The sequence below is a fragment of the Galleria mellonella genome, unplaced genomic scaffold, assembly GCF_026898425.1.
Source record: "Galleria mellonella isolate WM207_F2 unplaced genomic scaffold, CSIRO_AGI_GalMel_v1 utg139, whole genome shotgun sequence".
Classification (NCBI taxonomy): domain Eukaryota; kingdom Metazoa; phylum Arthropoda; class Insecta; order Lepidoptera; family Pyralidae; genus Galleria; species Galleria mellonella.
Genome location: NW_026441995.1, coordinates 6,306,458 through 6,333,099, shown reverse-complemented (window position 1 = coordinate 6,333,099; position 26,642 = coordinate 6,306,458). Strand labels below are relative to the sequence as shown.

General features: G+C 32.0%; 1 protein-coding gene across 4 annotated transcripts; it reads left to right on the top strand.

The window, feature by feature from the left end:
• Positions 1-16: 16 nt before the first annotated feature.
• On the top strand, positions 17-24,750 carry LOC113512749 (ubiquitin carboxyl-terminal hydrolase 7-like). Of its 4 annotated transcripts, XM_026896695.3 has the most exons (24): positions 17-32; positions 377-543; positions 620-749; positions 2,910-3,031; positions 4,116-4,444; positions 4,770-4,933; positions 5,176-5,293; positions 6,294-6,435; positions 6,735-6,909; positions 7,529-7,721; positions 8,601-8,754; positions 9,131-9,267; positions 10,195-10,291; positions 10,454-10,690; positions 10,962-11,235; positions 11,774-11,865; positions 13,907-14,064; positions 14,848-14,955; positions 15,335-15,497; positions 15,725-15,846; positions 16,299-16,434; positions 17,363-17,521; positions 19,520-19,613; positions 20,229-24,750. In XM_026896695.3, exons 3-24 carry the CDS (start codon positions 671-673, stop codon positions 20,342-20,344), a joined length of 3,369 nt encoding a protein of 1,122 aa, XP_026752496.1. In that variant the 5' UTR covers positions 17-32; positions 377-543; positions 620-670; the 3' UTR covers positions 20,345-24,750. The 4 variants fall into 4 exon arrangements, with proteins under 4 accessions (XP_026752496.1, XP_026752481.1, XP_026752474.1 ...); XM_026896680.3 differs by lacking the exon at positions 17-32 and having other exon boundaries at positions 124-543; positions 13,922-14,064; XM_026896673.3 differs by lacking the exon at positions 17-32 and having other exon boundaries at positions 124-543; positions 13,919-14,064.
• Positions 24,751-26,642: the final 1,892 nt, after the last annotated feature.

The window sequence follows — 26,642 nt, the reverse complement described above, 5'->3', positions numbered from 1 at the left end:
TGTTTCCTTTTGGTACATTTGGGGATTTTTTTGTAAGAAATGCTGTTTTGTCTTAGTTAGAAATATAGAAGTAAGAGTTTATGGTTAAAGAAATCAATGTTGTTATTAGAAATTTTACAAAGTGGAACTAACTTAAAAATGGTGCATTCGTAAAATCAAACCGGGCCACAGCCACACATCCGAAGATAGAAATTAAATTATCATCCACCATTTTGTTTATTTTCGAGAAAATAATTCTATATCTGGATACCTTAGTGAATTTTTGTACTATTACGTCGCGCAACAAAGTACATGTAATCCAGGCTGTGGTTTGAAGATTAAGGAATGTGCTAATAGCGTACCTATTATATTTGGTCCCTTGTGTTGAAATTTGCAGACATCGGCCGCGCCGCTAGTAAACACTCATTGAAAATTAACACCTTATCGGCTAAGAAATCTAAAAATCCAGGTGCGCAAGGTAGCCGAGTCGATGAGAAAAGTTCGTTGAAATTTATTCAACGAATTTTTCGCAAGTCTAAAGGGAGCAATCCCCTGGCGCTAAAGGTAGGTGAAGTGCAGTATTTGGAACATTGTGCAACCCTGCGGTTAGTTGTGTTTGTAAAGTGTGACATCTGTTCAGGAAATATCAAAAAGTTGCGGGCGAGAGTCCCCCGTGGCGCGCCCGGCTAACATGAACCACACGCCTGCCCCAGACAGGCAACAGCACGACTCCAATGTAAACCAGGTTGAGGAGATGGAAACCCAGGACGGTTAGTGTAACTAAAAATATTTATTTGTTATTGTTAACATATGATTTGAAGCCAATTGTTTTGTCAATGATTGAGTTTTTATGTAATTGAAATCTTAAAGGATATAGCAGCTACTAAATCTATGCATTACATTTAAAAATGTTTAGAATAAATGTTGATTTTGCTTTTATTTCGTAGCACAAGACCCTTAATAATTTGCATAATGTCTAATGTTGTTAACCTCAAAAATATTGAATACATCATCAGTCTTTGATTATTACTCAAGCTTAATTTGATTTATACTAGTAATTTATAAACTTGAAATTGATCCTATACCTTATGTTTTTATTTATTGTAAATTGAATAAGAAGTATATTATCCTTTGTTCCAAAAGTGCAAGTCGCTTTACAATTATGAAGTTCTAAATATAGCTCCATTGTTTGAATACTGTTTGATGTTATAATTTGTTACCTCAAAATGTTAATAACATTATTACTTAATTTATTAGTATGGTTAATAGGTATTTAATGAAATAGTGTTCATATGATACAATAGAGATGTCAGAATAATTGTGCATGTAGTTTATACAGCTGGGAAGCTTTAGAAATAAAAATTTGGAATTGGTACTGCTAGGTTCACAGATTGTAATTAAATCATTATTGACTTCATGCCACTTTATCATTGTTGATCTAAATAGCTATTAATTAGTTATAACAAATTGTTATTTATTGATTAGTGTTCATCATAGAATAGAATATTTTATTTGCTTTGAATTGGTATTGACAAAGTTCTTATAGAATACATAAACAGTTCCATATTCAGCTATATGATCTTAACAGTGAGAAAATATCATAAAATCAAATAAATACCTATTCAATTGTCTATTTGTCATAAAGTATTTGTGTTGTAATGTTTTTCATTAAATTTAAATATAGTATTTACTGTAGATTAAAAAAAATTATGATTTTATCTGAATGTAGATAGACAAGTAGATTAAAAAGTGCTAAAAATATTAATATTCTACAGAATATTGTGTTAGATATATGATGGTTTATCTACAGGTAGTATTTGTGGAGGATTCAATCATGAAACATTTTTTCAGTAATATCAGTGATCAATGCTTTTTGTATTATTATGAATATAGTTCAGACTAGTATAGGGGCCTACTTAATGTTAAGCTATTAGCATAATCTATGGACTTTTACAAAATCAAATTAGAGTTTTTCTCTGGAATCAGCTGAAGTGACTTTATACTGAAACCTTATTAGGATTTTTTTTTAAATTATGGCTTCATTGATTTTGCCAATGTCAAGGTTGGAAAAGACACTGAAATTTTTTATCAGTGATGCTATAAGATTTCTTTGTACACATTTATTAAGTATCTATACTAGGTATTCTTCAGGAAAAATGGTTTATGATAGTTAAATGTTAAAAGGAAATATTATAATTTTATATTATTTTTGATAGAAATTTTTCTAGGACATATACTAAGAGAAAAGTATAATATGAATTAGCTATAATCTACTGTTAGGTAGTTTCAGTTTAAATGATAATAATTGTCATACTGTTTCATCTTTAAAAAGAAATAATGTTTTTTATAAGATACAAGAATAAAGATGAAATAAAAAAATAAGACCAGGCTAAAAGTTTACCAAATAGATATAACTAACCTTCATTTATTGTCTTTTAGGACATTGAAGCATTAACTGGGAAAATCTGTAAATAGAAAATTAAGACTAATTCTATTCAAAAGGCTTTAATTTGTCTATTGCAATATAAATAATAACTTTTTACTAAATTTTACTAATTTATTGGATCTCTTTGTAATGCAATAAATTGAGTCTTATTTCTTACTTTATTATGTTTCTATGTCACTGGTTGGTGATAAATTTTTTTGAAATGTCATTAAGTTAAGTAATGTCAAATTGAATGGGTTTAAAACAATGGAGAGACTGTTTCATTGTGAGTGGCATTAAAATGTGTTAAAGTAATTGATTGGATTTAGATAAAGCTTAGGGAGATATTTAAATATTGAATAATTTAATACTGCATTGAATTTATTTGATATTGTTACGGAGGTAGCTAGCACTTTTTCAGAACTAGTTGTATTCCATTGCTTTGAAGAGATTTGATTCAAATCTCTTAAACAGTGAAAATTTTAAACATAAGTATTTTTTACAGTGGAAACTGTAGATACGGCCACAGACAAAACCTGGGAAGACGATCTTATGAAAGGACCTAATGGTGAGGTTGTGATGAGTGAGGTAATGAAAAACCAGGAGGCCACATCTTCTGACATGCCGGTAAGTTATATATATCTTAACTGACTCCTATTGTAGTAATTTGTCTCCTATTTCAGGCATATTTAGCTACTGTTCTTTATTGTTTTACTGTGGTCATAATCTGAGTCTTTGTGACTGTCCAATCACTTTAATAATTATGTCAAATTAGGATATGGAAGTTTTATGAGTTATCTTTACTAATATTATAAATGTAAAAGTGAGTTTGTTACCTTATATAACCTTAATGGCTTATTTAATCACTATAATATTTGGTACACATATACTATGTGGGATGGAGAAGGTTATTATAGACCACTTTTTATACCGGTCAGTGAATGTATCCCAGTCATGCCGACATAGTCTTAGTACAATGAAAAACTAAAAACTAGTACAATGTAAATAAGAATTCATTTATATTATTTTCATTTTATATTATGTTAGAATATAGGGGCAGTTATGATATCATACTTATATTATTTCTATTTAAAGATAGTCACTTCAACTATTTATGTGCCAAAATATTTTTTTATAAGTAGTGAACTTCACTGTTTCTTTTTCCTGTAACTAATGGGATTATAATGTTACTAATTTTGTTACTCTATATTACAATTGTAAATTTTTGGATTGAATTGAAAAAGGTATTTTACCTTTGGATCCTATTGGATATTTTGTTATATTTAAAACAAAATGTAACAACAATGCATATAGGGTATCATGGGCGACACAGTGTACTCTGTTAGGTCGTTGTCACTGTTCATGTCTTAAAGTGACGTTAAAGTTATCATTTTTTCACCAGGTGGACCCTTTGTTTGTTTGTCATTCTAAGTTGCATAAAAAATGCAATTTTTACTGTCCACTACTATACTACTAATAAATACTACTGTTTTATATTGTTTATAATGTAATATTTATAATACTTTATCATTCATTACAAGGTGTTATGTTTGTGGTGAATTTAGTTTATAATTTCTTTTTTTTTATTTATTAATACAAATTTTAAAACTACAAAATAGACATGTTTTACTAGCATTGGGAAACCACATTGTAAAGTTAATTCAGTCAAAGTTACTGCAGTCTATTTTAATTTCTTTTTTTGTATTTTCAGTTGGCTTGTCTTGATACTGAAATGGAAGATGACGAAGCGAGATCGGAAGCGACGTTCCGTTTCACGGTACCGAATTTTCGAAATCTCAAGGATTCTGTGTTATCTCCTCCCTGTTACGTCCGTAACCTGCCCTGGAAAATAATGGTTATGCCCCGACAAGCCCCCTCGCCTGATCGTCAACAGCAGAAGTCACTTGGGTTCTTTCTTCAGTGCAATGGAGAGAGTGAATCTTCGAGCTGGTCATGTTATGCTATGGCTGAGCTAAGGCTCATCTCTCACAAGCCTGAGACTGAACCCTTTTACAGAAAAATTCAACATTTGTTTTACAGGTATATATATAAAACCAAAATGCAGTCTTTTATATCCACTTTTTCATTTTCAAATTATTTTTTAATTGTGTAATGAGATACATCACATCTAAATAGTGTATTAAAATAATACATACATCAATTATTAAGTTAGATCTGAATAAACATACAAACAAAAACAGACAAAGAGCCAAACATTTTTTAAAATACTGTTTTTCTTATTAAAATCTCTCGTAAATTTTTCTTAAATGTCTTGCGGGTACAGATAATTCATTTGTAATTGCAATTTTGTTATATCAGGACTTTTGGTATTGATTTACAAATAAATTTAAAATTAATTTTACAGCAAAGAAAATGACTGGGGTTTCTCTCACTTCATGGGTTGGAGTGATGTATTGGATCCAGAGAGGGGTTATATAAAAGATGATTCAATCACATTGGAGGTGCATGTGACAGCTGAAGCTCCTCATGGAGTTTCTTGGGATTCTAAGAAACATACAGGATATGTTGGTAGGTTTTCATACCATCGTTTACAGATAAATATTCTGTTCTTTTCTTCCCTATATTATACAAAGAATACAAATTAAGTATATTTGTCTATTTATTATAATAATTTAAACAAAGTGGTGATTGAATTTAGAATAAAAACTGTTGTTAATGTGAAAGATATTAAATGGTGTTTTGTAAATATATTAATAAATAAGAATAGAATTAAACATTTTTTAATGTGATTAATGTATAATTATTTTCAGGTCTCAAGAATCAAGGTGCAACCTGCTACATGAATTCTCTCTTACAGACGCTTTATTTTACAAATCAATTACGAAAGGCAGTCTACAAAATGCCCACAGAATCTGATGACAGTACTAGGTAAAATATTGCCCTCATATTCATAAAAATTACAAACTGCAAATAAACCTATTTTACCTAATGGAGAAATTTGTCCCTTTAAAAAAAGTGATATAGCATTAACGGAAAAGGTTTATTGGAGATTTTAAAAAGAATTTGTAAAAGGAGGTTATTTTAGTTTATATTCAGCAACGTTATTATTTACACATTGATATTATTTTATATATTTATAAGTTAATTTCAACTTATTCCAGTCATTCGTCTCTACACTAACTATATAATAGTGTTGTAAGTGTGGTGTGTATAGTAAGTGTGTAATAGAGTTCACATCACATCACACTCCATACGGGAATACATCTATCTTATGTAATATTTTATTCAACACTAGGTGTATTCTGAGACATCGAAACGTGATTACTGAGACTTTGCAACGTGATTTATGGTCATGTTACAACTTAATTGATCGCACAAGAGGAGGAGTGAAGGGGGAGGGGGGAAAGGATTGTTAGTAATGGCGTCTAATTGACTAAATTCCAGCAATATACCTTCATATCAGGTCGACCTCCGCGTGATTCACTCTGGAAACCATCATAGTTAATTGTAGTGGAATTTATCACGATGGGCTAACTGACCTGCTTTCATCGTCGCCTATGATTCCTCACTGGTGCCCTGTCAACATATACCGATAGCACAGGCGGGGTTGCCATCCATAAAAAAAATGGTCGCACAATTTCAGAGGATTTTCGTATTGAAAGGTTTATTTTGGGTAAGGATGGAAGGGCGCTTTGCCTATACTAATAGTATACTACAGCGGGGAATTATGAAGGATGATGACGTGACCACCATGATGAATTTCTAGAAATTAACTGTGGAGGTCTATTGTGACAGAGTATATTGCTAATGAAGGGCATCAGAATTCCTTAAACTTACAATAATTTTACAACTTTAATATTTATAATTTCAATTCTAACAAGATTTAAATTACAAGAATCAATTTGTAACCTGATAATTATTTTTTTAGATCAGTAGCATTAGCTCTTCAAAGAGTGTTTTATGAGCTGCAGTTCTCAGACAAACCTGTTGGCACAAAGAAACTAACCAAAAGTTTTGGTTGGGAGACACTGGACTCATTTATGCAACATGACGTGCAAGAGTTTTTGAGGGTATATTAATTACATTTTCTAATATTTCTAAAAACAAATATTTCTCTGAAGAATATTTACTCTTTTTATTATTAAGATCGTGAAGTTATCAGTAAAACAAAAATAGTAAACGTAATTACATTTAGTATTTATTTTTGTTTTACTTTAAATGTATTTTTAATGGTGACGAATATAATAATAATAAAGAATTTAATTTTATTCAAGTAAATTTATTAATAAGCATTTTTGAATAGTCATTTAAATTATGCTTATAATAAAATTTATCAATTTTATAATTTATTATCATATAATTTCTTTAGGTGCTCCTTGATAAATTGGAGAGCAAAATGAAAGGTACTTGTGTGGAAGGCACCGTGCCAAGACTTTTCGAAGGCAAGATGACTTCATACATTAAGTGCAAGAATGTAAACGTTTCTAGTACACGCGTCGAAACATTCTATGATATACAACTCAATATAAAGGGAAAGAAAAATAGTAAGTTATTTATTGACCATTTGGTTATTTTTATTTCATTATATTTTTCTTTATGTTTTTAATGCCTATTAACTTTTTTTCTTTCTTTACAAATATATTTTTTTATTTATTTGGTAATTGTATATTATATAAAATATATTAAATATCATATATGTGTGTGTTTTATAATATTTTACTGTACGTAAGGTCATTTTACACACTTGTTGTTTTTTTTCATATCTACAGTGTGTTTACCTTCTTATTGATAAATTTAATCCCCTTATTTTTTATTATTTGCAAAATAATAAAGATATGACGACGTTTAATGTTTATAATATAATAGTTTGTTTTAAAATAAAATCCCTTCTTGACATGGAATATAGTAGTACCGCATTCGAGTATTCTGACACTTTCCCATGGTTGACTGGGAGAGAATGCTTTTAGCATTAAGTCCGCCATGTACACATATTTGTACTAATGAATAAATAAATAAAAAAAAATATTATAAAAATATTATTATGCCGTTATGAGGTTCGCTACTATACTAGTTCCATACTAATATGGACATAATTGAAATAGGTTTCTTTTGGATGAAATATTAAAGTTACAGCATAAACTAATTGAGACAATAAATTTTTAGTTGACGAATCATTCAAAGACTATATAAGCACCGAGACACTCGACGGCGAGAATAAATACGACGCCGGCGAGCACGGCTTGCAGGAGGCAGAGAAGGGCGTCATCTTTGCTTCCTTCCCGCCGGTCCTGCACTTACACCTAATGAGATTCCAATACGATCCTATCACAGATAGTTCGGTCAAGTTCAATGACAGGTAAGGCTGCTCTGGATATTAGTATATATTGGGATCGATTCTGAGACACCATTATTATAAACTTCTCTAAAATTAAATTTGATATTACAGCAAAGTCTTTATTCTAAGGAATAATATGAACTAAATTATTATATAGATTTAAGCCCAAATTCATTTTATAAATTTAGTTTATTATAGTCCATAAAACAGCAATTATCAAGTTGATAGTTTATTAATTAGCGTCCATATTAAGTTTTGAAATAGGTTTAGAGAAATGGCGCGTCAGAATCGACCCCATTGTATAATTGTAGATGTGCAGTAGAATGCTTCTAAATTGGTTAGCGAGGTTTTCGCAACCAATTAGTTTTTTTACATTAGCTGTGTAAAGGGAGGAAAGAGAATTTGTTTGAGAGGCTACTTCATAGTCATCAGTTTTTTTTTATTACAAATAACATCTTATTTCATAGTTGTTTTCTTAAGTATAGCTTTATTAGTCGCTATTTCCCGTGGCTTCGTCCGCGTGAATCAGTACGTAAAGTATTCTATGTGCAAAGTTTCTATGTGCAAAGTTAGGATATATCCTACCTGTTTACCAAATTTCATTTACATTCATTTAGTAGTTTTTATGTGAAAGAGTAACAAACATCTGTTTATTCATACAAATTTTTTCATTTATAATATTAATAGGATTGCCAGCTGCAGTTTACCAATGTCATTGTTTCCTGCATTGTGTTGTATGCAGGAAATACTGGTTGGAATGTGTATGTAGTGATGATATCTATTTTTAGAAATGGACTTTTATACATTGTACGACTATCGCAATACTGTTCACATCACAATATAAATTAACACTAAAATCACACGATCAAATGAAATGCAATTGTAAATTAATGTTATTAGGTTTGAATTTTACGAACACATCAATCTGGATGCATATTTACAAGAAAAGCCAGAAACTCCTGCAGATTATACACTGCATGCTGTGCTCGTTCACTCTGGTGACAACCACGGGGGGCATTACGTCGTCTTCATTAATCCTAAAGGTGACGGAAAGGTCAGTATTTCATATATATGATCATATCTATCAATAGAGTTTTGCATAGGCAATGGAACTGATTATTAAAGATTTTGTATGTGTTGTTTCATCGAATTTGATCTTGTTTAATGCACATATACCAGTTTCAGATACTTTTCATACCTCATTATATACAGAGAAAATGTTAACTGTTTTCATAACATGTCTTGGGTTTATTATTTACCATATACAATTATTCAGTTTGTCATAAACACTTTTCTGTCAAATTAGACATCAGGTTTTTATTATTCTTATTTTAACAGTGATATGACAAGTGTAATTCTTTTTTTTTTTTAAACTTAAATACAAATGTGTGTGTCTATAAGAAATAATCACAATGATTGTCGTGCAACAGTGGTGTAAGTTCGACGACGACGTGGTGTCACGCTGCACCAAGCAGGAAGCGATCGAGTACAACTATGGCGGCCACGACGAGGACATGGCCCTTACAGTACGGCACTGTACTAATGCGTACATGTTGGTCTATATCAGGTAAGAAAATTTATTATGTTAATATATTACTTATTAGATTTTACTTGCGACTTCGTCTCCGTGTCTGTGATTTGTTTACTGACTAGGATAAAAAAGTAGCATATAATCTTCTCTAACATGTGTAAACTCAATTTTATATTAATTGGTTAAGTCATTAAGGCAGTATAAGGTAAAAAAAAAACAAACTTATTTTCACATAATAGCAATAAAGATTGTACTCTGAAATACAGTCATAATATCAATTTGATGGAAATAAGATGGTTCTAATTTCTTCTAAATGTTATCATATAAAATTTACTCGAAATGTTAATATAATATCCACAAAATATATTTTCAATAATGAGTTCATTGAGGAGGTGGCTGATGTAAATTGAAGAGTGATACTGGATTCAAAACTACTTAATGGGCATATTGATAATATAGTTAATTTTAATTAAGATTTTTCAATTGAACACATACAGAATTTACAGGTGTTAGGCCCTTAAAAATCTACTCTTTAATGCATACATCTGCAGTATACTTGAATATGTTTCTCTGATATGGAACCCCTAATATCAATATGAGAGAGTGTATAGATGTTTCACACGTTACTTAGCTTACAAAGATAAATTATGTTCAATATATAGCTAATTCAATATAATGTGAGCAAATTTTTTTAATTTTCTTGAGGAAATCTTAAGAAAATTAAAAAGTATTTGTGTATATAGGAGTATACAGATATTTTTTTAATTTCAACATATAGGTATAGTAACTGTACATAGATATTTTACATAGGTGTTTAAATCAGCTCAGTAGGCTTTGTATCTATCTATGGTCAGTCAAACCAGTTATTTAGAGAAACTTTTACCCACACACAAACAGTATCGCAGCTGTAAGATTTTATATTAACAAGATTATCCCTATATGAATTCCATGGTTATTTTTCAGGGATTCACAATTAAAAACAGTTTTACAAGAAGTTACCCAAGCAGATATACCCACAGAATTAAGTGAGAGGTTGGCTGAAGAGAAGAGGATTGAGACAGTATGTGTACCATTATTGTAATTCGGAATGTTATATTACATCTTCCTTTAAATGAAAAAAGCCAAACACTTACAAACTTAAATCATTCATTGGTATTTTGTCTCTTTCTGAATTCGAAATGTAAAATCTTGACAAATCACTAATTATATTAATTCTTATTAGATTCGGCGCAAAGAGCGAAACGAGGCGCATCTCTACATGAACGTGAACGTAGTGTTAGAAGAAGCGTTCGACGGCCACCAGGGTAATGACTTGTATGATCCGGAGCGCGCTCACTACCGCGTGTTCCGCGTCCGCAAGCAGGCCACTGTCGCAGAGCTAATGGAGATGTTGGCGGAAAACTTCCGCTACCCACAGAAACACCTTCGTCCGTGGCCATTCAGCGCACGTTCTAATCAGGTAATTTATATGCCCCAACCCATTTGGATATGCAAAGATAGAACATTACCATCAGAAAGGCTGTATACTTGTTTGCTGCTACCTTTGTGGTATAACAAAAAATGAATTGTTTCTCTATTGATTTTAATTAATAATTACTGAATTTTCAAACTTACGGATATTTTATCCTAAGTCATTTAGACTAAATATATTGAGAGAAAATAGGATCTTCGTGAATAATTAATTTATTAAAATATCTGTTATCAGTTTCATCATTTTTGGTATTTTACAGACATGCAGACCAACATGTTTAGATATTGTCAATGATCAACACAAGACAGTGGCAGACGTATCAGAAAACATGAACCCCTGGAACATTTTCCTCGAAATGCTGCCTCCGGACTCCGGTTTGACCGCACTTCCGAACTTCGATAAGGAGAATGATGTAGTATTATTCTTCAAGTTCTACGACCCCAAACAGAAGCGCATACATTACTGTGGTCATCACTACAGGCCCATAGCAAGCAAGCTCGCCGACCTTGTACCAATACTTAATAAGCGAGCAGGTTATTATCACTTATTAATGTATTATATTTATTTTTAAAGTTTATTTTGCAATACAAAAGCCCGTAATCTTTGTACGCGGCACTCTGATCAACTGCTTGGCGTACGGGCGAAAGGAAAAGATGGTTGTAGGGATGTGAATTGTATAGTGGTGTAATGACTTCTCTGTACATCTGTCACATCGTGGCAGTGTCCCACACAAAGGTGGCGTGCTATTTATTATTATTATATCAGTCAGTAACTGTCCACTGCTGGACATAGTCTTTCCCCATAAGGCGTGGTTGTTACCAATACTTGCCACGCTTGCCAGGTGTGTTAGTAATCACAGATAGGCTAAATGATGTTTTTAAGAGGGATGTTGCTGCCAATCTCGACTATTAAATTCCCTTAATCATCATCTCTTACAACACTCATGGGACAGGAAGGGGTAATATAATATTTGTTTCAAGAATCTCTATGCATAAACAGATTAGCACTATAATAAATTTATTTCGCTGTTACTATATTGATATCTCAAAGAAATCCTTTTATCTTCTTCAGGATTCCCACCTGACACTCCACTTGTCCTGTACGAAGAGATTAAGCCGGACTTTGTGGAGAAGATCAACAACTACAATGATCCTCTCGAAAAGGTATTATTTATCAGTTTTACTCTATCACACCTTTTATTAGTTATAAGTAATTAGATATTACATATATTTGACTATCGAATTTATGACTGATGTATATAGAAATTAAATAGAAAATAATATTTATTTGCTATATATTTATAAACATATTATTAGTATGTATTTGTAATTTGTATAGGAGTATTTTATGTAGTAATTGAATTCATAAGACTGGTGTTGTATACGTCAATTTTGATGTCATTTGTGTTAGATATAGAATGTATATTAATAATATTACGATTGTATTAATATTCTACTCCAGCTAATGAAAAAAATCTCTGTTAAGCCCTCTTTTTTAAACATGTTATCCAATTTGCACCTTAAAGAAGAAAATTAAGTTTTAATTTTGGTTGCTTGCCAGTCTCTATCATTAATGCTGAAGGAGTCATCTTAATGGATTACCTCAGATACAGCTCAGTAATTGATAATTATGTTAATGTTAGTTAATATAAAATTCACATTTAAAATTTCTGAATTTACATTTAATTAGAAAATAAATGAAATTTCATATGAATAAGAAACAAGCTCATTTGTCAGTAGGCTTTAAGGCTATTAGAACAGAAAGCGACACTTAATTGTACAGTTTACTCTGTTATGCCCATGGTACTTACTGTTCATGTATATAGGTGACGGTTACCACTTTCCATTAGGTGCTCTTCAGCTTGTTTGCAATTCTAAGTTGCATAAAAACAAACTTGCCTATAGTAAATGAAACGAAAGAAAATATGATATGTAATTATATTGTCACCCATATCATCTCAAATGTCGTCATATTGAATAAAGCTTTTTTGCTTCGTGTATCAGAGATTTGATATGAATTGTAAGCAATTATTCTATAAATAATATCTAAAATTAAAGACAATAGGAGTCACAGTTGCCTAGCTCTGGAGCTAGGTTACTGTATATTATGAGAAATCACATAATGGACATCTGACGAGATTCAGATTACAAAAGATTTCTCAACAATACCCAATATCGATTTTGTAGTTGGATCTAAGGGTATGAATTAGATTTTAACTCAAATGACAGGCATGGTACTGATATCAGTAGCTTGTCCATCTCATGCTTGATTGCTGTATAGACGATATTGTCAAATTTATAAACTGACTTCAAAAAGAAGGAGGTTCTCAATTCGGTTGTATTTTTTTTATTATTATTATTTCATAACTACGTCAGTTGTAAACCGATTTGGAAAGGATATATTTACTTATTGGTCCTTTAGAAATTATATCAAAATCAGTTCCTTAGTTTTTTAAATAAAAATAACTTTTAAAAGGTTTTGCCTTAATTGAAGTTGGATTTTTTGTGGAACACATATTTATATCATTATGCTATACACAGCTCTAATCATTATGCCACTATTTGTTTGTGTCAATTTGGTATTACAACTTCTGTATATACCTAAGTAGGAATAATATGTTTTCATTATCTCTCTTTGATCTTGAAACGCGAGCCATTATAGACACCGGGTTTGAAATTAAATATAACGGAAGTCTCTTTCTCATTCGGGCCCGAAATAGTTCAATTCAAGCTCATCCATGTTGAAAGTTGTAATTGCAAATTGATATGAAATTTGTTTCTATTCACTGAATGTCGATGTTTAGTCGCCGTTTGACCGTATATAAAGCTTCCAATTCATACTACGATATAAATTATTACTGCAGTGAGGCTGTTTACTAATTAATATTCTACACGGATTCTACCTCACCTATTTTATCGTCACGCATTTAACTTGAGTGACATGTTCTGGTTTAAATGGTAACGCAGTAAAATATATAACAATGAAATTACTGGGCACTGTAATTCATGACCATGCTATATTGCGATGCTGTATTGCAAGAGTTCATGGTCCTTGTTGGTTGCTTACGATCAATCGGATCATCTGCCTGTATAGATAAAAATAGAGAAATGTCAGTGGCAGTAGTTATGAATTGGATGCTTGACCGCTACGGACGGACGGCACAAACTAGTTACCCCTTGGGTTGAGTCGTGTGCACGCGGCCAGGTATTGGACGAGCTGATGGACGGCGATATCATCGTGTTCGAGCGTGCTGATCACCGACATGAGGACCTCGAGCTGCCCACGTGCCAGGACTACTTCAAGTACATATTCCACAAGGTCGAGGTGCAGTTTGTAGACAAAACCGTGCCTAATGATCCCGGGTGAGTTTCTTACCGCTAACGATATAAGCAAATAACTTGAGTAAAATTTTTAATACATGCGTTCGTGTGTATGTGATCTGTACAGTAATAATTTTACGCGTATATGCATCTACCATTCAACCTTCTTTTGTTTATGGTTTGAACGAAACCATAGACAAAATGTAGGTTTTATTCCGTGAACTACACATGTAAGGTTACATATAGACAAAGTACATTTCTTTTAGCAATATACTTAGTGATTTTTCTCTCTTTATTTAAATTTCTATTGAATTGTTGATAAATTAATGGTTTGTGTCGATCCCAAATTATTTAGATTTTTCTGCTAGTTATATGTATCCATCAGATACAGTGTAATGATAGATTTAATCAATATTAGAATTTTTTATTTTGGTTTGACTATGAATAACTTCAGATTCAAAAAGATGGGTATTATAAAATAAATTTTAATATTTCGTGTCGGTCTTACGTGTTTCTTATATTTTATCTACTGAACTCAAAAAAGGAGGACTTTCTTAATTAGGTTTTAATTTTTTTTTATGTAATTTTTTTAATCGAAACAATTAAACTCCAACTTTTAGTAATGTGGCACACAAATTGATTTGCAGATTTTTTTACGCTAGGTGCACGTATGATTTCTGTCTTGTTCTATCTCATACGAGTAGTAATGTAATTACCATTTGTTCAGAGCGTCGTCATATTATTTCGAAAAAAGAAAAGCGTGTAAATAAATAGTGTACTGTTTAATATTACTTCGTTACTAATAAATTATAATTTACCAATTAGATTCACGATGGAGTTGTCGATGCAAATGCGTTACGATCAGATGGCGCGGGCGGTCGGACAGCGGCTCAATGTTGATCCCTACTTAATACAGTTCTTCAAGTGTCAAAAGTAAGTAATTTAAGATGATATTTGAAACATATTGAACATATTATATCATAAAGTAATATCTATTTTAGATGTGAAACAGCATACAAATGTATTTTCTATCTAATAATATGATCTAAGAAACCCTAGGAAGGAAGGACAGTAGTAATTAGTCTTATATCTGACCTTGGTGTAGAAATACGAATAGAAAAAAAAGAGGATTAAGTGGGTTTAGTATTAAGTCATGATATAATTATTTCATGTAATTTGATTTATGTATTTTGCACTATTTTTTGTTGCTATATATCTAATTGATCGACTTGTTATTGTACTATAAAGTGCATAGTTATTGGAGCAACTTATTTTATTATTATGTTTCGATATATTTTATTTTTTGTTATAGTTACAAGGATACACCAGGACTGCCACTGAGATATTCCTACGATGGAATACTCAAGGATTTACTAGTGCATTGTAAACCAAAGTGCCCTAAGAAATTATTCTACCAGATATTATCTATTAAAGTTAATGAATTGGATAACAAGAAACAGTTTAAATGTTTATGGGTAAGTTCACGAGGGTACTTTTTAAATATTAAATGTGTTGTTTTTTTTTTCTTTTTGTGCGGGTTTTCTCGGTGTTTTAATTTTAGTTAAAAAACTGTCTTTTAGTTGGATTACTTTCTAACTAGTTAGATTACCTTCTAACTATGTGTTCTCTATGACTCATGCCCCAGTCTTTTTTAATTTACAGCTAGTTTCCTTTTTTAATGGAATTATATTTTCTTTTTTAGGTCGGTCCAAACTACAAAGAAGATAAAGAATTAATTTTATATCCAAACAAAGGTGGTAAAGTGGCAGATATTTTAGAAGAGGCAGCAAAAGTAGTTGAATTATCCCCGGAAGGATCTGGAAGGTGAGTTTAAATTACTATATGTATGTACTATCCTATATTTTACTAGTAGTCTTTAAAGGACTAATAATAGAAACAATTATTATTGGAATTTTTTCTCTATAAAATAGTGGATATATTTGTATGTATACAAATACTAGCAATCCGCCGAGCTTCGTACGGGTGGGCATTCTTTAGATTGATATATCTTTTCTATTTACGAACCGATGGAAATAAAACAAACACTAAATGTTAAGTGAAGCAAACCGCAACGCATTAGTAAAAACCGTATTCAAATTTGTTAAGCCGATTATGAGATAAACATACAAAAAAACACAAAAATTCAAAAAAATATTGTTTTGGTTTCTATTGCGTTCATAAAGCCCCCCTATAATAGTTTTTCTTGTATATCTTCCATTTACAGACAGCGAGCAGTTACGACGAACGATTATATGTATTGATTGATTGATTTTCAGATTAAGAATTGTCGAGGTGGCGTGTCATAAAGTATTACCCGGCCCGGATCTTGAACTGACGTTGGACCAAGTGACCATATCACCACCAAGATTGTACAGAATAGAGGAGATACCCAGAGATGAAATAAACCTGCAGGTAATGTTATATGGACTAATAATTTTATAAATCTTAAATTAATATTTAATGTAATAATTTATTGTCACATAGATTACTGTATTGTCAATAGTGTCTATATATTTTAGTAACTTCATATTCAATTAAATTATTTTTTTTGTGGATTTATTTCTGTAATATAAAGTAGCTTATGTTCTTCTTTATTTCGAATAGTACATGTACACTAAATGTCATAATGATTGGTTAATGTTGAGCTGCCAAGAAGTAATAAACGAATAAACAAACAAACTCACCTTCACATTTATAATATTTAAGTATTTAATGAAATAAAATTTCGTCTTTCATATCTATTTATTTTAAATTCCAGTTTTTAAGATGTAACGTGTAATAGCAAACAAGCTGATAATCACCACACCTAATCAAGTATAGGATTTAATTACCTTTGTCTATAGACATGAACTTGAAACTTATACCTAATTAGAAATTGTGCGACCAAAATGGTCACCACTCAGCTAAGTGTTTAGGTATTCATACGTAACGCCTAAACGTTGATTTTCTGTGGAAACAATGGGAGTGGTAGATGGAGCTACAGAGTAGACATATCGTCATAGTCGTAGAATACTGACGGATCTTTATATGTAATCTTTGTCAGATCCGTCAGTATTCTACGACTATGACGATATAGAAGCATATAACTATTTATTAGTATAACAATAATAATTATGCAATATTTTTGTGTCGTGATGTATATAATTTAATATGGTTCTATGTAATTATTTTGCTCTTATTATAATCCTTATGGTAAAATCACGATATCACGCCGTGCTGGTAAAATATATAGTCGGTCAATGTTTTAAAGATTGATTAATGACAATGTGATTTATTCATGTCGAAACCACAACATATATTTAATTTTATCACACTACATCAATGGTTTTTTGTTTATCAGGATGATGAGGCGTTGGTCCCGGTTGCACACTTCCACAAGCAGGTGTACTCCACCTTCGGTATCCCGTTCTATGCGCGCGTTAAACACAACGAGTCTTTCCAAGCGTTCAAAGATCGTTTACAAAAAAAACTCGATATACCCGATAAGGAGTGGGAAAAGGTACGGTATAGTACATTACTGCTGCGGCCAGCAACTGAGGCATTGATGGACGAACGTGCAAATGTGGGCCGAGGCGTAGCCAAGGCACACAAACGTGAGTCCATCAATACCTAGTTGTGGCCACGGCTTGTATAGTAGTTTTCTCAAACAATGCGCGGAAATCAAAAACACAATTTTACTTTTTAAGTTCAGTGACGAATAATGAACAATAATAAATTTTCACGCGCCATGTTTTTTTTTTTCAATAAACAGCTTTCTATTTGCAAGCCAGTTCGAAATTTAAATAAAACCTTGTATTAGTTACCTCCTTGGCAGCCATGTTTCAAAGTACTGCTTGTATTTATCTGGCCAGTACGGCAATTTTGATTTATCTCGAAGAAGATTGTCAAAATATTTCCAAGCATGTTTGAGAAAAAATATTTATATTAAATATTAATATGTTTTAGAATTCGATTTGAATTGTTTGTTCAACCAACAATGCAAATTAAATTTATGGTGTATAGAGATGACAATTGACGCGATCATTTAGGTAAACTGTAATAATTTAACTGGGTTATCTCGATATTTTAACCAGCTTCATTGGCTGTGGTTATGAGTAAATTGATGTAGTGCTATCTTACCTCCGTTTCTGAGGCAGAAGTTTTTTTTTCTTACTTTTTTTTATGCAACTTAGAAAGGCAAACAAGCTGACGGCCTACTTGATGGAAAGGAGTAAACGTCACCTATAGACATGGGCAATACCTACACATTGTTTCACATCACACAAATTGTGTCTCTATATTAAAGGTTTCTGCATGCAACACAATGTTTTTATTCAAATTAAATTTGTTGTTGAAATCTGTGATTTTGTAATGAATGAATGTTCATTCTGGTGGGTGGTAATATTTATTTATATTACATGTAAGAAAATATAATTTGAAGTGTCCTTACCTATAGCTAACTAAATGTTAACGATTAGTATTAAACTTATTAGTAATTGTAATAAAGTATTTGAAAACTTTAAAAGCAAAATCTGTAGTAGAGTGTAATTTTAAAAATAAGTGAATATGCTTGTGTTATGATAAACATTTTAGATAAGTTTAAAAACACTAAATAATAATTTAAAAAATATATAAAAATGCTTTTGTAAATTGAACTATAATATGAATGTTGCTAAACATCGGCATGAATATTTTTTAATCTTAATAGTACTGGTGTTCGAAATATTTTTTAAATTAAAATTATTTATGTAATAGTTATATTGACTATTCATTATAATAGTAGATGTACTAACAAATGAAGAAGCTAACTTTACTTTCCCCATAAATTATGGGGATAGATGTTAATAGACTAAACAAACCCTAAACATCCACGAACCATCCTGTCTGATTAACCAGAATCGTAGATGACACTGACACTTTCAACTGTTTATTAAATTATGCACTTTGTGCCCGTTACTTATTTTTATATAAATAATATATATAAACTCGAACAATTACTATAAGGGTTATCTGGACACGCGTGCTTCATCTTGGATCTTATCGTCACTTATCATCAGATGAGAAATAAAATATATGTATATATTTCATATGTATTAGTTTATCCATATATATTAAAAGTAATGTTTATGTATTATATGTGCATTTCTTATGTGTATATTATATTTATATTGTGTATTGCCTTAATGTGTTACTATAATTGTCACATATTTTTCACCACATCTGCCCTTCATACGTTTTCTGTTTTTACCCAATGGTTAGCTGATAGAGAATATCATATGGCATTAAGCTCGCCATTTGTACAAAATTTTATTGTGCAATAAAGAATAAATAAAAAAAAGTCAAGTGCAAACATATTTTGGAATAAAAAGAAATCGAGCTGTAAACAATAGATATAATAGTTACAAGCTCTTTTAAATCGTAAATTTTAACGATTCTACTGTTTTTAAACGGAATTTACCGAACTATATTTTATTAGTATAAATAGTAAACTTATTTTTATAATAATGTATTGTTTCAGTACAATTTCGCTATAGTGTCAAATGGCAGACCTAATTACATAAGTGAAGGAGCGACAATAAATATATTCGACTTCAGGCCAAGTAGTAATGCAAGTGAGTATTTAACTTTACTGACAGTGGAGTCGATTCTGATGTGCTAAACTTATTTGTAAAACTAGTATTTAAATTTGATAATTACGTAAAATTAGTGTTTTATGAATCATCATCATCATCGTTGTCATCATATCAGTCGTTATCTGTCCACTGCTGGACATAGGCCTCTTATGGGCCATAATAAAGTACAATTATAATAAGAAGTTAGTTCATACTTAAAGATAGAGGAATGATGCCTCAGAATCGACCCCATTATTTTACTATTGAAAGGTAGTGAATTTAATAAGCGTATTTGCACCCTCTTAGTTCCATTAATAGATGTAACTATATTTAAATTACAAGCTATTCTCTAAGATTTTTTTTATATAAATATTATAATAGATTTGTTTACTTGGTTTGATACTGATGCTGCATAACAAATAATATTATTAGTATTGCTGCTGTCAATTGCATTCATGAATGCATTTGATGCAGCAAATTTTCATGTAGTTAATGTAATCCAACCCGCTTATGTGTTTTAGCTTTTTATCTATACTCCGTGTTCGTTTAGTTTAAATCCAACTTTATGACTACCGACTCGATCCTTAAAGGAATGTGTGCTATAATGTAATAAAGATCTACCCCTCACAGACGCGACGGGCCGGCCCTGGCTCGGCCTTGAACACATCAACAAAACACCGAAGCGGTCTCGTGTCAACTACCTAGAGAAGGCGATCAAGATATACAACTGAGCCATAATGCGCGCGCCCTGGTTCGCTTGACGTCACACTGGCCGTGCTGACGGGCGACTCACACAGACACACACAGACGCGACGCGTTCGTCCCTGCGGTAGTAACTGACACGCCCCTCTCTCCTCACCATCCCCTTCCCCTCAGTCCTACTGTAAAAAAATACCAAGAACGGCGTATTGATTGCACATATCTAAATGAAATCGAATAGTTGATGCTTATTGTCAATATCACATTTTCGCTTGTGTGATGTATCGAAACCCCATCCGTGTTTTGCGAATATATCGGCGTGCTTGATTATCATATTACACGATACATTTGTGAAGTATGTGTCGGCGGTGGCTTTTAAAATATTCAAATATTAAATTGTTCGTCTGCGGTTGTCCGCACTTTGGTGACGCTAAGTATCTCTACTTGACTTTCTACTACATCACGTGCAGTTTTACTATCGCATGGACACGAAAATAGCCTTACACTTATTTATAATATATACTTCGCAAACACCAATATTTGACTTCCTTACCAAGCTGTTTAAAATATAGTGAACCGGACATACTACAGACCTGTGTTACGTCAAATATTCTCTTGTAGTTTACAATAGTATGTTTTTGTGTACTCTATCGCCTTTTTGATGTCTCTTATGTATTCGACAAGAGAATATGTGACAGAGTCGTCGCAGAACTACTGCTGAAATATGTAATGGTAATTACGTTAATAATTTTGATTGCAGCTTATCAACCCTAGCATGAGGATAACAGACAGGGCTGTTGTGTACGAATCATTATCTTTTGATGGCCAAGTTTTAATGACAATCTATGTTAGAGTGAATCCTTAATATTTATTGTATAGATAGTTTATTGTTTTAACAATGAGAGCAGTCTTTGTCGGTTACGTATTAATTAATTTGTTTATATCGCCTTTTAGCATTACCAGTGAAAATTGTGTTGTGTCCTGCCGTTTAGTAAATTTAAACAAATGGCTGTCTCAATATTTATGTTTTATTTTTAATTTAAAACTGCTTGGTTGGGAATACGTCGGTACAATGTGTCGCCGTCAAAGTTTTCTCGATACAATCATGATAAGTTTTTGGTGATTCGACAAAATTGAATATCGTCACCGATGCAGGATTCATTGTTGAGTATTATGGGGCTTATTATACTATCAAATATGTAGGATTATGTCTAAATGGACTTATCAATTTACTAAGCTAAATTTTATATCGTTTAGAAAACATCTGGTGACGTCTCTATTCATTGTTTGTGTTTATCACTCAATGTTTCACATATTTGACAGTGCAATAAAACCTAAGGGGGATTGTAATATTGTATGTAATTGTAATTTAAGAGTATTTTAATCTAGTTGTCAGATGTGCCTGTGTGAACGTTTGCCGGAAGATTTAGACATATATTATCTATATCCAGTGAGAATTCAATAAAGTTAATGCAATTAATTATTTAAATTTGCTGACCATGTGTCCTGATTATGAGATGGATAGTCAATTGTCTAATTCGCTGCAGCTCACTGTTCATCCGGTATATTAACAAGTGATTTGATAAATATTCAAGCGTGTATTTATTACGTTACTAGTGCTTAATTATATTGCGTTGTATTTTTTTTTTATGATACTATATATAAATGTCATGAGCTCTCATGAAGTTGCATTATTTTGCAAGCGTCGTAAACATTAGTGTCATTGTAGATATGTCTTAACAAATAATGGATAGGCAAGAATTATAAATTAAAACAAGGTTATAAAACTGTCATCAATGATGCTCATGGCATGTGATGATAAGCTTGTGAGGAGTCGATTTTGAAGTGCATTTTTACAAATTTATTTCTAAAACAATTTTTTTTTAAATTATTACGAACGTGTTATGTTACGTATCATCAACAATTAAATTTAAAGTAGTGGTGGCTCATTTAAATTTATTTACTATGTCATATTGAAACTTTAGTTGTATTGTATTCTAGAGATAAAGAATGGCGTGTTTCAGAATCAATCCTCCCGATACGTTTTAACTTTTTAATAATATGTAAAGTATGCTTTGATACTTGCACTCTGCTTGGTAGTGAGGCATTCGTTTTGTAAATATTTGTCAACTCGAGGTCTTATTTTAGTAAAATGAAAATAAAACTTGAAGGTGATTCTTAGGTCAAGTGATTGAATTTTGTATAAGAAATAAATTCAGCTCGTGGTAGTTTTTTGGGAATTGTACTTTATATAATCTTTTTGCTACTGATCGTTTTTATATCGATGTTTCAGTTTGGTAGGTAACACCTCGCAATATGGTTACATAGAAGTTTCAAATCTCGCGGCGAGATTTGTTTTAATCTGATAATATTTGTGTAACTTCATATTATTAATTGTTGTATTTATTATTGATTTTTGTAAACTAATTTTCGAGCGAACGTTGTAAAAAAGTCAATTGCGAAAGTAAATATCGCTTAAAGTGCATAATGTTATTAATTTTATTTTATGTGTACTACTAATACAGTGGCTAAGTAATATATCTAATGAATTTTTTCCGCATTGTTTAAAATTTTCATAGTATAGTTATTAATAATAAAGCTTGTACATAGCTAATGCACCCACTAATATTCTACAAAATCAACAGATTTGTGTTTTTACATTCAAATCTATTTTGTATCGAGTAGGTATGAGCTAATGTTGCTAACCTTTGATTATTTACAAATATTTTCTTAAACTTGAATACAATTATTGGTTGACGCTCAAGTCGATAAAAATCAGATGTTGACAATTAGTAAACTAGCATGTCTACGTCGAATTTGGTAATTTTAAAATAAAACTGACAAAGTAATGATATGTAAAGATATGTGATCAATACTTATGTGATAGTACTTCAGCTATTCGTTTATTTTTTGCACTATTGTTTCGATAAAAGGATGTACCAAGATTGTTAAGGATGATTTCTACAAAACTGCTTGCATCGAATCGGATCGCAACGGATTTTACAATCTTTAAACGATATTTAATCGTATACATAGTATTTAGTCTATTTTACCAAGTCGCGCAGAAACGCCCGCGGTCTATTTAACCGCGGGTGTCTTGCGATCGTAGCCGAAACCATGCTGTGACGCGCGATCGCCTCATTTCGCATGTCGTCTTATCCGGTTGGATCCTTTCGGCTGTCGCCATGTACGCTAAAAACCGTGGTCAGGCGGCATCATTAATTTTTCTTTTCTACTTCTATGTTTTATGATTATTTACTTTTCTAATGCAATAGCTAATAATACAACGTCAACTTAACTATTTTTTAAAACTAGAACGCGTCGACACTGAAGGAAACTGTTTAACTAATCGTAAATATGGGTACGTTCGCATGCGATGCTAAGGAATCGATCGTATGTGTAGACATCCGATCGGACGCAATCGCTTGTCGCCACACCTGTTCTTATTCTTTTTCTTGATTCGATGCGATGCGAGCCATTTAATTTGAAATCATCCCTAATCGTACAAAATTTAGAAAAACAATATGTCTACTTCCATGTTCAAATAAAGAACATTGAGCAAGTTTAAGGATAACATTATCCTAGAAATTAAATTTCCCGTCGCGATTTTTGTGAAAAAGTCGAAGTCTCACATGTTTTTTTATATAAAGTGTTTATAGATGTGTTTAAAATATTGTCGAATTGCCAAAAACTGCACATTTGTGGTCGACTAGCGAACTTTGTTGTAGCGGTCTGTACGCTGCAGTGATGTTCCCTGCGTCAATTGTACGCAAACTTTAATTGCACATAGTTGACAACTTAATAGGTACTAGTACTATATTGTTATTTCTGGCTGAAAGCCTAATCAACATCCGAAGTATGTATATGTAACTATTTAATTTTTTACTTGAGCTACCGACAAGAATGTTACGTTATTAATAAAAATGATTATGTCGAAATTATGTATATATATGATATAATAAATTAAGAAAAAATACAATAAGTTTTCGTAACGATGCCTTAGACAATTCATGGTATTTTTTTTTTGTAATCTGATGAAATAATGAATACTTTGAATCGATACCCACTTAGTTTTCGTTCCATAAATAAATAATAACATATTCTCATTGTGCGACAGAGTCTATCTATCACTCGTGTAGCTTGATTTTAAAGTAATTCAAAAATATATTTTTATGATAACAATGTGTGTTGGTTGCGCTATTTTCATTAACATGGTTTTGAGGTATTGCGACAAACTTAGAAACATAGTGGCTTAGAAATACATATGCCAATAATTATAAAGGCAAATGGGATTATAGTCTATTTATTATTTAATTTAAAGATCTTCAAGTATCGATGCACCTGTGAAAGCAGTCTGTACACAGCTTGTACAAACTTGGAATCTGATCCAATGTTTGTTGGATTTGAATGTTTCATTGAATATAATCCTATATTTGTTTACACTGGTTTGTTTTGAACGACCATACTTAATACTCACATATCCTTATAGTCGGTGAAAAATGTTACTACGCTAATTGATCAGATGGGACAGATTTTTATAAAATCATCAGAACTAAAATCAATGGGAGAAGACTTACTCAAAATGATATGGGACCAAGATGGGAGTTAAAAGAATATACTGTCCATACATTTTTTTGGGTTTAAAAATATTTATATGAAATAAAAAGTATATTTTCTGAGGATATATCATTATGTCAAGATAATATCAACTGTGAAGAGTTCATAATAAGATGTTGAAATAAGAAAGAGAAATAGAGTTGATAATAGAGTTGATAGGTTTTAAAACCTTTTCTGCAAAATTTCTTTTATGTATGCGGAAACGAATTTGATTTCAACAGCTTTTGATATCAACAACAAATTTTTCGAATTAATCTTGTCCTTATTCTTCTCCATGTATGATGGACTCCTCCAGTATAGACAATATGATCGGTAAAGTGGCGAATCTACTTAGAGTACCTATCGGAGAACAAGCCCCTAGGCGAATTTTTTTTAAGAACGACAGTCGAAGTTTATGCTGCTATCAAAATTATAAAGGTAAGTAGAGAGGTTATTGATGCATAAATAACTTGTTATTGTAAATGTAAGTATACACGTATATGGATACAATATATGAGTTCCTATTCAGGATTAATATTTCTATTATTATGCTACCTACATGACTGTTCCTATGTTCAATCAGGATTAAATTTTCGGTAGTATATCACTTGTCATATAATATGCTATAATATATCCGTATACCTACCAAATATTATTCAAACCCGTTCAGTAATATTTCTGTAAAAAAGTAAAAAAAAAAACATGCATCTATTTTCCAAAACTCACGTTTATTATTATTTGGATAGAACTCGAATGTTATCATAAGGATTATAGAAGAGTTATAGAAGGCCGGCAGCACACCTGCAATGCCGTTGGTGTTGTGGGTGATCATGAGCGGCAGTAGTCGCTTATCAGGTGAGCCGCATGCGCATTTGACCCCTGTTTTGTAAAAAAAAGTTGAAAAGTTACTATTTAGGCTAGTGAGGCAACAGAGAGGGTTGATAGATGAGGATGAAAGCAATAGGTCTGTTGGACTATTGTGATGAATTTAGCAGGAATAATTTTTTTTTGATGGGTGAAAATGATATGGTAACCCCGCCTGCGCTAACGGGATACGCTGGCGGAGCACCAGTGAAGGGTGATAGATGAGAATGAAAACAGGCCAGTTAGCCCATCATGATAAATTCATCAGGAATTAACCATGATAGTTTCCAGGGGGAACCGCGAGGAGGTCAACCTGGTTGCGTATATTGCTAGCAATGGGATTCTCAGTCTCCGTTACTAACAATCCCTTTCCCCCCAATTTAGCAGGATTTTTTTTTTTGGATCAAAATGGAATGGTAACCCCGCCTGCGCTAACAAGATACGCTGGCGGGGCACCAGTGAATGGTGATCGATGAGGATGAAAACAGGCCAGTTAGCCCATCATGATGAATTCATCTGGAATGAATCATGATCGTTTCCAGGGGGAACCGCGAGGAGGTCGACCTGATTGGGTGTATTGCTAGCAATGGGATTCTTAGTCTCCATTACTAACAATCCCTTTCCCCCCTTTAGCAGGAATTAGCCACGATGGTTTTTAAGGAAGGGCGCACAGAGGTTGAGCACCGGTCGCGCAACCAGGGTATATAGCAAGTCAAAAGGGGTCAGTAAAATCAATGTCAGGCCAACACTGCCGATGACGCATTTTCTGTTTCAACCCTTTGCACTCCAATCTAGTAACTCATAGAGGATACCAATAACTCCTTATCAATAACTTATTATAATGTAAACATAATAAACATGATAAACACT